We start from the raw sequence: 11775 nt of genomic DNA on the forward strand, positions 1-11775 counted from the left end.
AAGTGCTCAGTGCAGAGCCCTCAGTAAATACGAATGAACGAATTCACTGAAGTACTGAGACTTCAGACGTCCAGCTTACGTGTTTAAGTTTGAGATCATTTTTCCCATTCTGGACCCAAACTTGCGTTATGCAGAACAAGTCCCTGAGACCAAACCTACTCCTGTTGGGCGAGTGCTGGGATGACAGCGGGATGGTTTTGGAACCTGGAAGCGTAGCGTTCTCCAGGGTCTGACTCAGGCACTCCCTTTACAGCCCATAAACTTGATCGACGAAGCCGCCGAGCCGTGGGCACACCTTGCCTTCGGGATGAATACTGACGGCCTTCTTCCTACTGCCTTTTCTCCAGCGGCTCTCTCCTCGATCCGTGCGGTCTGGCCTCTGCCTCCCCCTCAGCCCCCCGGGAACCGCCCCCTCCAACGACCCCCTTCTTACCAAATCCAACAGACTCTACTCCGTGTGAATCCTCTTAGACTCTCAGTTGCCTTTGATACTGTTGCCCTTCTCCCGGAAACAATATTCAGCCGTGTTTCCACTGACACTGACCTCTCCTGTTTCTTCTCCTACCTCTCTGGCTGCTCTTTCTCAGTCTCTTTTCCTGGCCTCTCTGCCTCCCACCCCTTCACCGAGGGGGTCCCTCAAGGCTCACTTCCGAGCCCCCTACTATTCTCCATTTATACCCACTCCCTTGGAGAATGCATTCTTCCCCACAGCTTCAACTACCATCTTGAAGCAGATGATTCCGAAATCCACCTATTCGTTCATTCGGCAGTATTTATTGAGCGCTTACTATGTGCAGAGCACTGTACTAAGCGCTTGGAACGTACGAGTCGGCTCCAACCCCAAGCTTTCTGCCCTGCAATCTTGCGTTTCTTCCTGCCTTCGGGACGTTTCTACTTGGGTGTCCCGTTGACTCCTCAAATTGAATATGTCCGAAACAGAACTCCTCATCTTCCCCCGCAAACCCTGTCCTCTCCCAAATGTTCCCCCCAACTGTAGACAACGCCACCATCCTTGCTGTCTCATAAACCCGTGATCTGGTCTTTATCCCGAATTCATTTCTCTCATTCACCCCACATATTCAGTCACCAAAGTCCCGTCAGCTCTACCCTCACGACACCTTTAGAATCCACCCCTTATCCTCCTTCCAAACTGCCATCCTGCTGGTCTAAGCATTTGTCATATTCCACCTCAAATACCGATCAATCTCCTCACCGACCTCTCTGCTTCCCTGGCCGGGCCATCTGCTGCCTGGATCATTTTTCTAAGAAAAATCATTCCGTGAATGTCTCCCCACTCCTTAAAAACCTTCAAAACCCATTTTGTCTGCTAGCTTAGTGGAGGACAAATGTGTCTCTTCAAAGCACTGAGGTCATCCCCAAATGTAGAGGTAGATCCAGGACAGCAGTGGACAGTGGCAACTCTAAACTCCAGCGGGTGGTGGAGTTAAATGCGTCGGATTTCAAAAGGTGGGAAGTGAATGACGGAGGCTTTCCCGGGTAGCGGACGATGAGGGCGGGAAGCGGATCGTAGACGAATCTACAGTCTCTGTTAGTTGAGGGAAGAGAGGGAATGCAAAGGAAGGTGGTGTCGTCAGGGGACAGCCAGATCTTCGTAATGGACGAATTGGTGGATCGAGCCTGTCAGGAAGGATCCAAGATGAAGGTGAATGAGCGGTGTTTTCCCAAGGTGAAGCAGGTCACAGTGGAAGAATCCAGCAGGGTGGGCGGAGCGGAGGGCAGAGGAAGAGATTGCCCTCAGTAGGGATGCGACCGTCAGGGCGGAGATAGGGGGTAAAATGTTGATGGGGGAGATGGTACAAATCGGCAACAGATAGAGACAGTCTTTATTTTGTTAATGAGGAATGCATCCCTTTGATTCCATTTATCGGGATTGTGTTGTCTTGTCTCTGTCCGTCTGTCTCCCCCGATTAGAGCTGTGAGCCCGTCACCGGGCGGGAATCGTCTCTAGAGAAGCAGCGTGGCTCGGTGGAAAGAGGCCGGGCTTGGGAGTCACGGGTCATGGGTTCGAAGCCCGGCTCTGCCACTCGTCAGCTGTGTGACTGTGGGCGAGTCACTTCGCTTCTCCGTGCCTCAGTTACCTCATCTGGAAAATGGGGATGAAGGCCGTGAGCCTCGCGTGGGACAACCCGATGACCCTGTATCTCCCCCAGCGCTTAGAACAGTGCTCTGCACAGGGTAAGCGCTTAACAGATACCAACATCATTGTTACTATTATCTGTTGCCGAATTGTCCATTCCAAGCGCTTAGTGCCGTGCTCTGCACATGGTGAGCGCTCAATAAATACTATCGAATGGTCGGACAGGGATGGTCGCTCTCTGTTGCCGAATTGTGCATTCCAAGGGCTTAGGACAGTGCTCTGCACCCAGTAAGCGCTCAGTAAATACGACCGAATGAATAAATACCGTTCAGAAGGGTTTTCCAAGGCCTTGAATAGTGAGTTCGGGGCTGAGACAAAAATAGATTGAGGAAGCGGGGATTTGGTTCTTGCATTGAGGCCTTTTGGCCACAAGATGGCAGGGTTGTAGAGCAACCTGGGCTGTCGCAGGGTAATAATAATAATAACGATAATGATATTGATATTTGTTAAGCGCTTCCTATGTGCAGAGCACTGTTCTAAGCGCTGGGGCGGGGATACAGGGTCATCAGGTTGTCCCACGTGAGGCTCACAGTTAACCCCCATTTTACAGATGAGGGAACTGAGGCCCAGAGAATAATACTAATAATGTTGGTATTTGTTAAGCGCTTCCTATGTGCCGAGCACTGTTACAAGCGCTGGAGTGGGCACAGGGGAATCAGCTTGTCCCACGTGAGGCTCACAGTCTTAATCCCCATTTTACAGATGAGGGAACTGAGGCCCAGAGAATAATACTAATAATGTTGGTATTTGTTAAGCGCTCACTATGTGCCGAGCACCGTTCTAAGCGCTGGGGTGGAAAGAGGGGAATCAGGTCGTCCCACGTGAGGCTCACAGTCTTAATCCCCATTTTACAGATGAGGGAACTGAGGCCCAGAGAATAATACTAATAATGTTGGTATTTGTTAAGTGCTCACTATGTGCCGAGCACCGTTCTAAGCGCTGGGGTGGACAGAGGGGAATCAGGTCGTCCCACGTGAGGCTCACAGTCTTAATCCCCGTTTTCCAGATGAGGTAACTGAGGCACCGAGAAGTGAAGTGACTCGCCCGAAGTCACACAGCTAAGTGGCCTAGCTGGGATTCGAACCCATGACCTCTGACTCCCAAGCCCGGGCTCTTTCCACGGAGCCGCGCTGCTTCCGATGATGACATTTGTTAAGCGCTCACTGTGTGCCGAGCCCCGTTCGTAGCGCCGGGTGAGATCCAGGGTTATCAGGTGGTCCCCCATGGGGCTCACAGTCTTAGTCCTCATTTTACAGATGAGGTGACCGAGGCCCGGAGGAGTGAAGTGACTTGCCCGAAGTCACACAGCCGACGCGCGGTGGAGCCGGGATTAGAACCCGCGACCTCTGACTCCCAAACCCGGCCTCTTTCCGCTAACTAATCAGGGATTAGGCAGAAGTCTGGAAAATGTCTCGGCTGCGAATCCAGTAGAGGTTGCAGCTCCCTAAAAGAGGTTGGGATCTATCTCCCCGCACAAGCCCCGTCTCCAGGTTTTGTGATATATTGTTGGGATATTCTCGGAATGTTGCCAGGATTATAGTTTCCCGGATGGGATGAGATAGTTCTGGACAGACTTACTTCCCAGTCTTTACCTGGAAGGGTGGGGAAGGGACGGGAGTTAAGAAGCGGAGTCACGGAGAAGAGGGCTGGGAAGGCACCGGTCTTCCGGGAAGCAAAGCAGCCCGGAAAGAAAGGAAACATCGCCGTCTAAGTCGTGGATTCTAATGCCGCTCCTCCACGTGTCTGCTGTGTGACCTTGGACAAGTCACTTAACTTCAGTTACCTCGTCTGTAAAATGGGGATTAAGACTGTGAGCTGCGTAGAGAGAGGCATATAGAGCTGCATATGGAGAAGCAGCGTGGCTCGGTGGAAAGAGTCCGGGCTTGGGAGTCAGAGGTCATGGGTTCGCGTGCCGGCTCTGCCGCTTGTCAGCTGTGTGACCGTGGGCGAGTCACTTCACTTCTCTGTGCCTCAGTTCCCTCATCTGTAAAATGGGGATCAACTGTGAGGCTCACGTGGGACGACCTGATGACCCTGTATCTCCCCCGGCGCTTAAAACAGTGCTCTGCACATAGTAAGCGCTTAACAAATACCAACATTATTGTTATTATATGGGACGGGGACCTTGTCCAACCTGATTATCTTCTATCTGCCTCAGATCTTAGAATGGTGCTTGGCACATAGTAAGCGCGTAACGAATATAATTATTATTAGTTATTATTAGAGCATGGGCTCGGGAGTCAGAGGACATGGGTTCTAATCCTGACTCCACCGCTTGTCTTCTGTATGACTTGGGGCAATTCATTTCACTTCTCTGTGCCTCGGTTGCCTTATCTGCAAAATGAGGAGTAAATCCTACTCCCTCCTACTTAGATCGCGACACCCACGTGGGACAGGGACTGTGTGCATGCTGATTATCTCGTATCTACCCCAGGGTTTAGCGGAGTGCCTGGCGCGTGGTAATCAACGGTGATAACCGTTACAGTTGAAAAAAGAAAGACAAAGGCAGGAAAACGGGAGAGTAATGAACTCAAAAATACGGATACACAAAACCGTCCACCAGTGGTCGGCCACACCCCATCACTCCTCCCATGGAGAGAATCACCCTGTCACTAAATTTCACTTGGATTTATGGCGAGTTTAATGTTAGCGCTCCGATGGAATTAAGACTGTAAACTCCTTCGTGTGTGGTATCTGTCAAGCGCCAATCTCTGTTCTGAGCACTGACGTAGATTCGGGCTGATCAGGTTGGACCCGATCCCTGTTCCGTCCGGGGCCCGCGGTCTTAATCCCCGTGTTGCACGTGAGGAAATTAAGGCACAGAGAAGTTGAGTGACTTGCCTCAGAACACACAACGGGCGAGTGGTCGAGCCGGGATCAGAACCCGGATCCTTCTGTCTCCCAGGCCCCTTTCTAGGCCACGCGGCTTCTCTCGTGGGCGGAGAACACGTCTGTCCACTCGGCTAGATTGTACTCTCCCAAGCTCTTAGTGAGGATTCTATAAGTAGCACCGATTGATCGATCGATCGATCGATAGACTCTTCAGGGGACCCCCAGGCAGCATGGCTAGAGCCGGGTGCGGGAGGTGAGCTCGAAGTAGGGTTTTGAAGAGGGGGAGAGAATGAGTTCGGCGGAGGTGAGGAGGGAGGGCGTTCCGGGACGGCGGGAGGACGCGGCCCGGGGGTCGACGGCGGGACGGGAGAGGACGGGGGCCGGCGAGGAGGTGGGCGGCGGAGGAGCGGAGCGTGCGGGCCGGGCGGTGGAAAGAGAGAAGGGAGGAGAGGAAGGAGGGGGCGAGGGGATGGAGAGCCTTGAAGCCTAGAGTGAGAAGTTTTTATTTCGTTCACTCTTCTGCCCGGACGATCTTTCTACAGAAACGTTCCGGGCATGTCACCCCCCCCTCCTCAGAAATCTCCAGTGGTTGCCTATCGACCTCCGAATCAAACAAAAGCTCCTCACTATTGGCTTCAGAGCTGTCCATCACCTTGCCCTCTCCCACCTCAGCTTCCTTCTCTCCTATATCCCGGCTCGCACATTCCGCTCCTCTGGTGCTAACTTTCTCACCGTGCCTCGCTCTCGCCTATTTCGCTCCCTTTGCTCTCCCCCGACCCCCACCCCGCAGCACTCAAGTATATATGTATATATCTATAATTCTAGTTATTTATATTGATGCCTGCTTACTTTTGTTGTCTGCCTTCCCCTTCTAGACTGTAAGCCCACCGTGAGCAGGGCTCGTCTCTCTTTATTCCCGAGTTGTACTTTCCAAGCGCGTTGTACGGTACTCTGCACACGGTAAGCGCTCAATAAGTACGATCGAATGAATGAATGAGTGAAGAGAAGAAGAAGTGGATATGTGTATCTGAGTCAGTACTTCAATAGGGTATATAAGATATGTTCCGAAGTCCCGTGGCCAGGGGTCTGTGTCTGTGTTTGTGAAAGCTACGGCAGTGTGTAGTTGGGACATAAATGCTAAATTGGGAATTTGGGGGATTATAACCTGGGAAGCACAGAAATTAACCAGAGAGGACATCCTGGAGGAGAAATGATTTCTGAAGTTCTTTGACAATTAGGGAGTGGTGGCCTGGTGGATTTGAAGGTTGCTGGGAGCTCCAGGAAGGGGAAAGAGCACGAGCGAGAGATTGGAAGTGAAAACGCGAGGACAAGGCACGGCCGAGTGCTATTTAAGTTCTGTTTCCTTCTTCGTTATCTTTGTATATTCTTTTGTTGGTGTTTATGGCATTTGTTAAAGCGCTTACTATGTGCCGGGCACTGTACTAAGCGCTGGGATAGATGCCGGTTGGACACCGTCCGTGTCCCACTTGGGTTCACCATCTTAATCCCCGCTTTGCAGAGGAGGTAACCGAGGCACGGAGAAATAAGTGACTGGCCCAAGGTCACCCAAGCAGACACGTGGTGGAGATGGGATCAGAACCCAGATCCTTCTGACTCCCAGGCCCGTGCTCTATCCACTAGGCTTTAAACTCAGTAGTAACTCTGCGAACACAGAATAACGTTACGGACCTGTTTCTAAACTCTAAATAGTCTCTCGCCTCTGACTTGATCGTACAAAATCATCTCCGAACTGGAAAAGGCTCTTTTAGATTTTCAATTACTTCAATGCGTGTCGTTCCAAGAGGGGATTAAACTACCTTTTTTTTTTTATAAAACTCTAGTCACGGAGCCAACGCCCTCCCCAGCCGACAATGGGAACGTAACTATTGTTTTCTGTCCGTTAGCATCCCGGGAGCCACATGAATAAGTGACCGTGTCCCGGACTGGCAAAGATGTTTGGAGGAAGTTCGATGTCGCAAGAAGCGGGGACGGGGAGGGCGGGAAGGGAAGGAGATGGTTTGGGGCAGGGAGCGTGTCTGCTAATTCTGCTGTATCGTACTCTCTCAAGCGCTTAGCACAGTGCTCTGCACGTAGCGAGTGCTCACTGAATGCTGATCGATCGGTGGACCGGTTAAGATCTCTTCATCGACACAGGTTACACCGAACCTGAAGAGGACACGGCAGTAAGTGGATGTTAAGAAGTTTTTCTGAGTTCAGACGGATTATCACCGCCGAAGCTGTGTGAACTCCTCATGTCTCGGAACCCAGCTCGCCTTATAGGAAAGGAAAAACATGACTGATGTCGATCGGGACTCGTTAATTAGTCTATGACAAATGCTGACTTAAACAAGTCAGCACCGCTGACATAATTGAATAAAAAGACCAGGAGAGATTTGGGTGACTTGCGATAGCTTGAAGGTTTATTGAGTGACAGAAAGCAGACAGCAGAGTCGTTTCAGAGCTACTTCTACGAAGCGAAAAGGCAGAGTGGGGCACATTTAGTGGAGCGTCTAGTTCGACTAAGAACTTCCTCGAAGGTATGATGGCCGAGGAAGCGTCATCTCCGTTCCTCTTTCTCGGAGTTTTATTTCACACGCACTTCGGAGACATTGCTGACTTGGGATGAGACGACTTTACCGTCCACCAGGTCCTCCACTATGGTCCTGGTCACTCTGGTTTTGTTGGGATCTGGAAAGCGAAAGGGGACACTGGCGGTAAGGAGAATGGTGAGAATTTTTTGAGCTTAGCAAATGCCTGTCCAAGAGAATGGCACTAAATCAGAGTGCTTCGAGAGCAAGCGCAACGATTGAATCAGTTACTCCGTTGTTCAGAGATGCTCGAATCACCTCGGGCAAGGGAGGCGCCGCTTGCTCCATCGAAAGATACCGCAGCCCTGGACGCGGTGCTCCTAGAAGCTGCTCCCGCCGAGCTGGATGCCGCTCCCGCGGAGCTGGAAACCGCTGCCCCGGAGCTGGCGCCCCTGGAAAGAAAATTGTTGGATAAATGGGACCATCTGTGTTTCAGGCCCATTCAGAAATCACAGGAGAGGGAAAATACGTACGATCATTCCCGGGACCCCCGGAGGTTTTTCGCATTCCGTACCGCGGTGTGAAATTTCCAGTTCAAATTTTGGTCAGAGAGGCGAGAAAGAGTGTAATTCGCCCCCCCCCCCCCCCCTTCCCCTGCCCCATGTGAAATTTCCAGTTCAAATTTTGGTCAGAGAGGCGAGAAAGAGTACAATTCGCCCCCCCTTACCCTGCCTCTCCGTCGAGAAGGCGGTGGTAGGTCTCGATCTCCATCTCCAGGCGGGTCTTGATGTTCAGGAGCTGTTCGTACTCAGAGTTCTGGCATTCGGTCTCGCCCCGGATCTGGCAGATCTGCTCCTCCAGGCCGGTGATCTGGTGCTGAATCTGGGAGAGCTGCATGACGTAGCCGGATTCCGTCTCCGCCAAGGTGCTCTCCAGGGAGCTTTGCTACAAGAAGGTGAAGAAAGTACGGTTCTCGTTATTAGTCTCTTCTCAAATGCTTACGACGCGTCAAGCACTTGTGGGTAGCGCAAGAAAAGGAGTCAGGGACACGGGTGGTGGGACTCTGTGAAGTCTTCACACCGCTACGATTCTCTCCCAACCCAGTGGGGTCACTTTCACCTTTTATCGACCCCGCCACACAGTCTGACGAAAATTATTTTATCGGCATTTAGGGTTTCTATTTGGCCACTTCCTTTAGTGTACCGATTTTCTCGTACGCATCTTCTCTCCCCCCTAAATTCAAATGCTATTCCTTGTAAAAAGGCGCCTGCCACACAAGGGTTGTGGCAATTTTAGCGGTGCATATTGAGTTTGGGCCTTGACCCACCATGGACATGAGGGACTGGAGCTCGGTCTGCAGGGCCTGGACGGTGCGTTTCAGTTCCGTTATCTCGCTCTTGGCCGAGCTGGTCGCCCCGACGTCCGTGGAGATCTGGGCGTGCAGCGAAGCGCTCTGCAACAAGATCAGAGGACCGTGAATGAAACGCCACGAGGCAGGAGAGGGGCAAGAGAGTGTTTCGCAGCGTTTCGCCGTGACTCATCTTGGGGAAATGAACCTGCTTATTGAACTGGTCTTCGGCCTCTTTGCGATTCTGCTCAGCCAGAGCCTCGTATTGGGCACGCATGTCGTTGAGCAGCTTGGTCAGGTCGATTCCCGGAGCGGCGTTCATCTCCACGGTCACGTCCCCGCCGGAGCTTCCCTGCACGCCGGTCATTTCCTGGGGGAAGGGGAAGCAACAGGGACGTTTGCAGCAAAATTCCTCAGCTGGCGTCAGAGGGGCAGGAGGATAGAAGATGGGAAATCTCGGGGGAGGACTAGTTGGAAAGTCTTATTAAGCACCCCTACCTCTTCGTGGTTCTTCTTGAGGAAGTCCAGCTCTTCGGTCAGGCCTTCGAACTGCATCTGCAGGTCAGCTGTGCCCATATTCAGATCATCAAGAACCTTATGCAGGCCGTTGATGTCGGCCTCCACCGAGTGGCGAAGATACATCTCGTTCTCGTACCTGAAAGAGTTACACGTAGGTGGCTGGAGAATCAGCCCCCGGATTTGCTCGAAGAAAGACCCGTTTACACTTCTTCTACATCCACCATGCAGGGTGCAGGGGTTCAAATAGAACGGCGTCCTTTCGCACGTGCTAAAAAGCAAGGATCGCAAACCCTCCTTGACTCGCGAACCCCGGTCGTAGAAAGCCAGGGCTCTTCCCCTGTCCGCTTTCAGCTTTGGATGTGGTTTTTGACACAGAGATAAAACGGCGCCGACCCTCCGCTTCTGGGGTCTTTCCCCCCTCTCGGTTCTAGGCCCCGACTCCAGAGCTCACCTCCAGCCGCCGACCCAGGCCCACGGCCGATCCCTGTCACCGAGCTTTGGGTTTCATCGTGCTTTGCGTCCCATCCCACTCCCCGGGCTTTGCCTACTATGGATCTGGGACGTTGCTCTCCCTTCTGCCCTCTGTGAGCCATCCCAGGGCCCCATTCCTCCCCAGACCCTCCAGGAGTAGCTCGGGAGCGTGCTCGACACCGCAGACGCGTTGACAAAATCCCCCCGTAACCCTGGCCTGAAAGAGCGGAACTCAGCCCTCCCTAAGTACACCTTATAATGCCATATAGGCCCCAAGTCTATATTTTCTTAATCTGCATCGGAAACCTTAACTCTCATTCCCATTTCAGACTTGACCAGGGTTACGGACCTCTGACTGTTCACTCAGTGGCATTTATTGAGGGCTTACTGTGTTCAGAGCCCTGTACTAAGCGTCACTGGAATATTGAGATTGTATTTGAGGTCCGGCTCCAGATTGACTCCCCTCATACATTTAGAGGCTAAATAACGAGTGAATAAAGGGTTAGGCAACTTTTTACCAAGACATTCTTAGAAATAATGGATCCCGGAGAACTTACTTCAGCTTGAAGTCCTCAGCGGCCAGCCTGGCGTTGTCGATCGGGGAGATGATCTTGGCGTTCTCAATAGTTGCCGCGATGATCTGGGAAATGCAGAGGTTCAGAAAGAATGGATCAGTGCGTCTATAGACCCTGTCGTCGGTCAGTTCCGTTTGAGCAATACTAATTTCGGAGAGGAAGGACTCTTCGAAGACCGTGGTTTCGTCTGCGATCATTTCCAAGTAGATTTAAGTAGAGTTCAGATAGATCGCCAGTTTGTTTCTTTCAGTTAAAGCGCACTTAGGGTTTCGGGCGTTTGAAACAACAGTTTACCGGCACGAGACTTTTATGATTTTCCACACTTGGTTTGGGTTAACCATTACAAAACCTCCCAAGACGGAATCGGAGCACACGATTTCTTACCTTAGTCCGCAGATCGTCGATGATGGGGTAAAACCTGCTGTAGTCAGGGCCGGATCCCGGCGCCGTAGAGCCGGGGCCGAATTTCTCGTACCACTCTTTGATTTTGAGCTCCAGGTCGGTATTGGCCTCCTCCAGAGCGCGCACCTTGTCCAGGTAGTTGGCCAGGCGGTCGTTGAGGTTCTGCATGGTTTGCTTCTCGCCTCCAGAGAAGAGGCCGCCATCCCCAGCACCGCCACCGAATCCGGCACCGCCACCGGCGCCCCCACCGGCACCGCCACCGACCCCGCCGCCGTACGTATAAAATCCTCCGCCGGCTCCGCCGCCCTGACCTCCGCCGAATCCTGCCCCGGCGCCTCCGCCGAGGCCGGACCCGAAGCCACCTCCGTAGCCTCCTCCTACCACCGAGCCCCCGCATCCGCCGCCGAAGCTCCCTCCAAACCCGCCACCGGCTCCCCCTCCCATCCTGCAGCTGCCGGCTCCTCCGGATCCGAAGGCCGAGCCTCCGCCCATGCCGCACCGGCTCCCGCTGCTGAAGCTGCTTCCTCCGCCGGACACTCGGGCAGATCCGCTCCCCCCGGACCGGGCGGCCGCTCTAGCGAGGCAGGACATGGTGCTTCAGTCGCGGTTGGATTTGTCCCGGTGGAAAAGAGTGCAGATGAAGAGTGGCTTGATCCGGCGGCTCTCGGGCCTTTTATCCCCAATTTTAGGGTGTTTCTGTTCTTTCCTTGCCTTCGTCGTGACGGTTTCTCCTCCCTAATCCATAATGGGATAATGCCTCTTAATTAACTCCTCCCTATGGGGTCAGTTTCTATTAGAAGAGATCGGACAAGGGCGGAGAAGAAGGAATGCGAGTCGTTATTAAGATACGCCAATCCTCCCGCTGGTGATGCACCGTTATTTCTAAACTTCCCAATTGCCAAAACTCTCTCTGTTGCAGTCCGACTGCAGGTATCCTGAGGT

At 52.6% G+C, this 11775-nt stretch overlaps 1 protein-coding gene across 1 annotated transcript; it reads right to left on the reverse strand.

Moving 5' to 3' along the window:
* Positions 1 to 7574: 7574 nt before the first annotated feature.
* On the reverse strand, positions 7575 to 11424 carry LOC100091696 (keratin, type I cytoskeletal 24-like). The gene is made up of 8 exons (XM_029075258.1): positions 10816 to 11424; positions 10414 to 10496; positions 9365 to 9521; positions 9075 to 9236; positions 8846 to 8971; positions 8246 to 8463; positions 7837 to 7970; positions 7575 to 7678 (listed from the first exon to the last, which is right to left on the reverse strand). The coding sequence occupies exons 1-8, from the start codon at positions 11422 to 11424 to the stop codon at positions 7575 to 7577; spliced, it is 1593 nt and encodes a 530-aa protein (XP_028931091.1).
* Between the last annotated feature and the right edge of the window lie 351 nt (positions 11425 to 11775).

Source organism: Ornithorhynchus anatinus, chromosome 11 (genome assembly GCF_004115215.2).
Source record: "Ornithorhynchus anatinus isolate Pmale09 chromosome 11, mOrnAna1.pri.v4, whole genome shotgun sequence".
NCBI classification, from domain to species: Eukaryota; Metazoa; Chordata; class Mammalia; order Monotremata; family Ornithorhynchidae; genus Ornithorhynchus; species Ornithorhynchus anatinus.

Bases quoted from the DNA above. Each gene is read 5' to 3' on its own strand.
- LOC100091696 (XM_029075258.1), bottom strand. From the start codon at position 11,424: ATGTCCTGCCTCGCTAGAGCGGCCGCCCGGTCCGGGGGGAGCGGATCT. The intron at 9,237-9,364 runs GTAGGGGTGCTT...CCCTTCCCCCAG, and splicing joins TCAAGAAGAACCACGAAGAG to GAAATGACCGGCGTGCAGGG. The intron at 7,971-8,245 runs GTAAGGGGGGGC...TTTTCTTTCCAG, and splicing joins CTTCTCGACGGAGAGGCAGG to GGGCGCCAGCTCCGGGGCAG.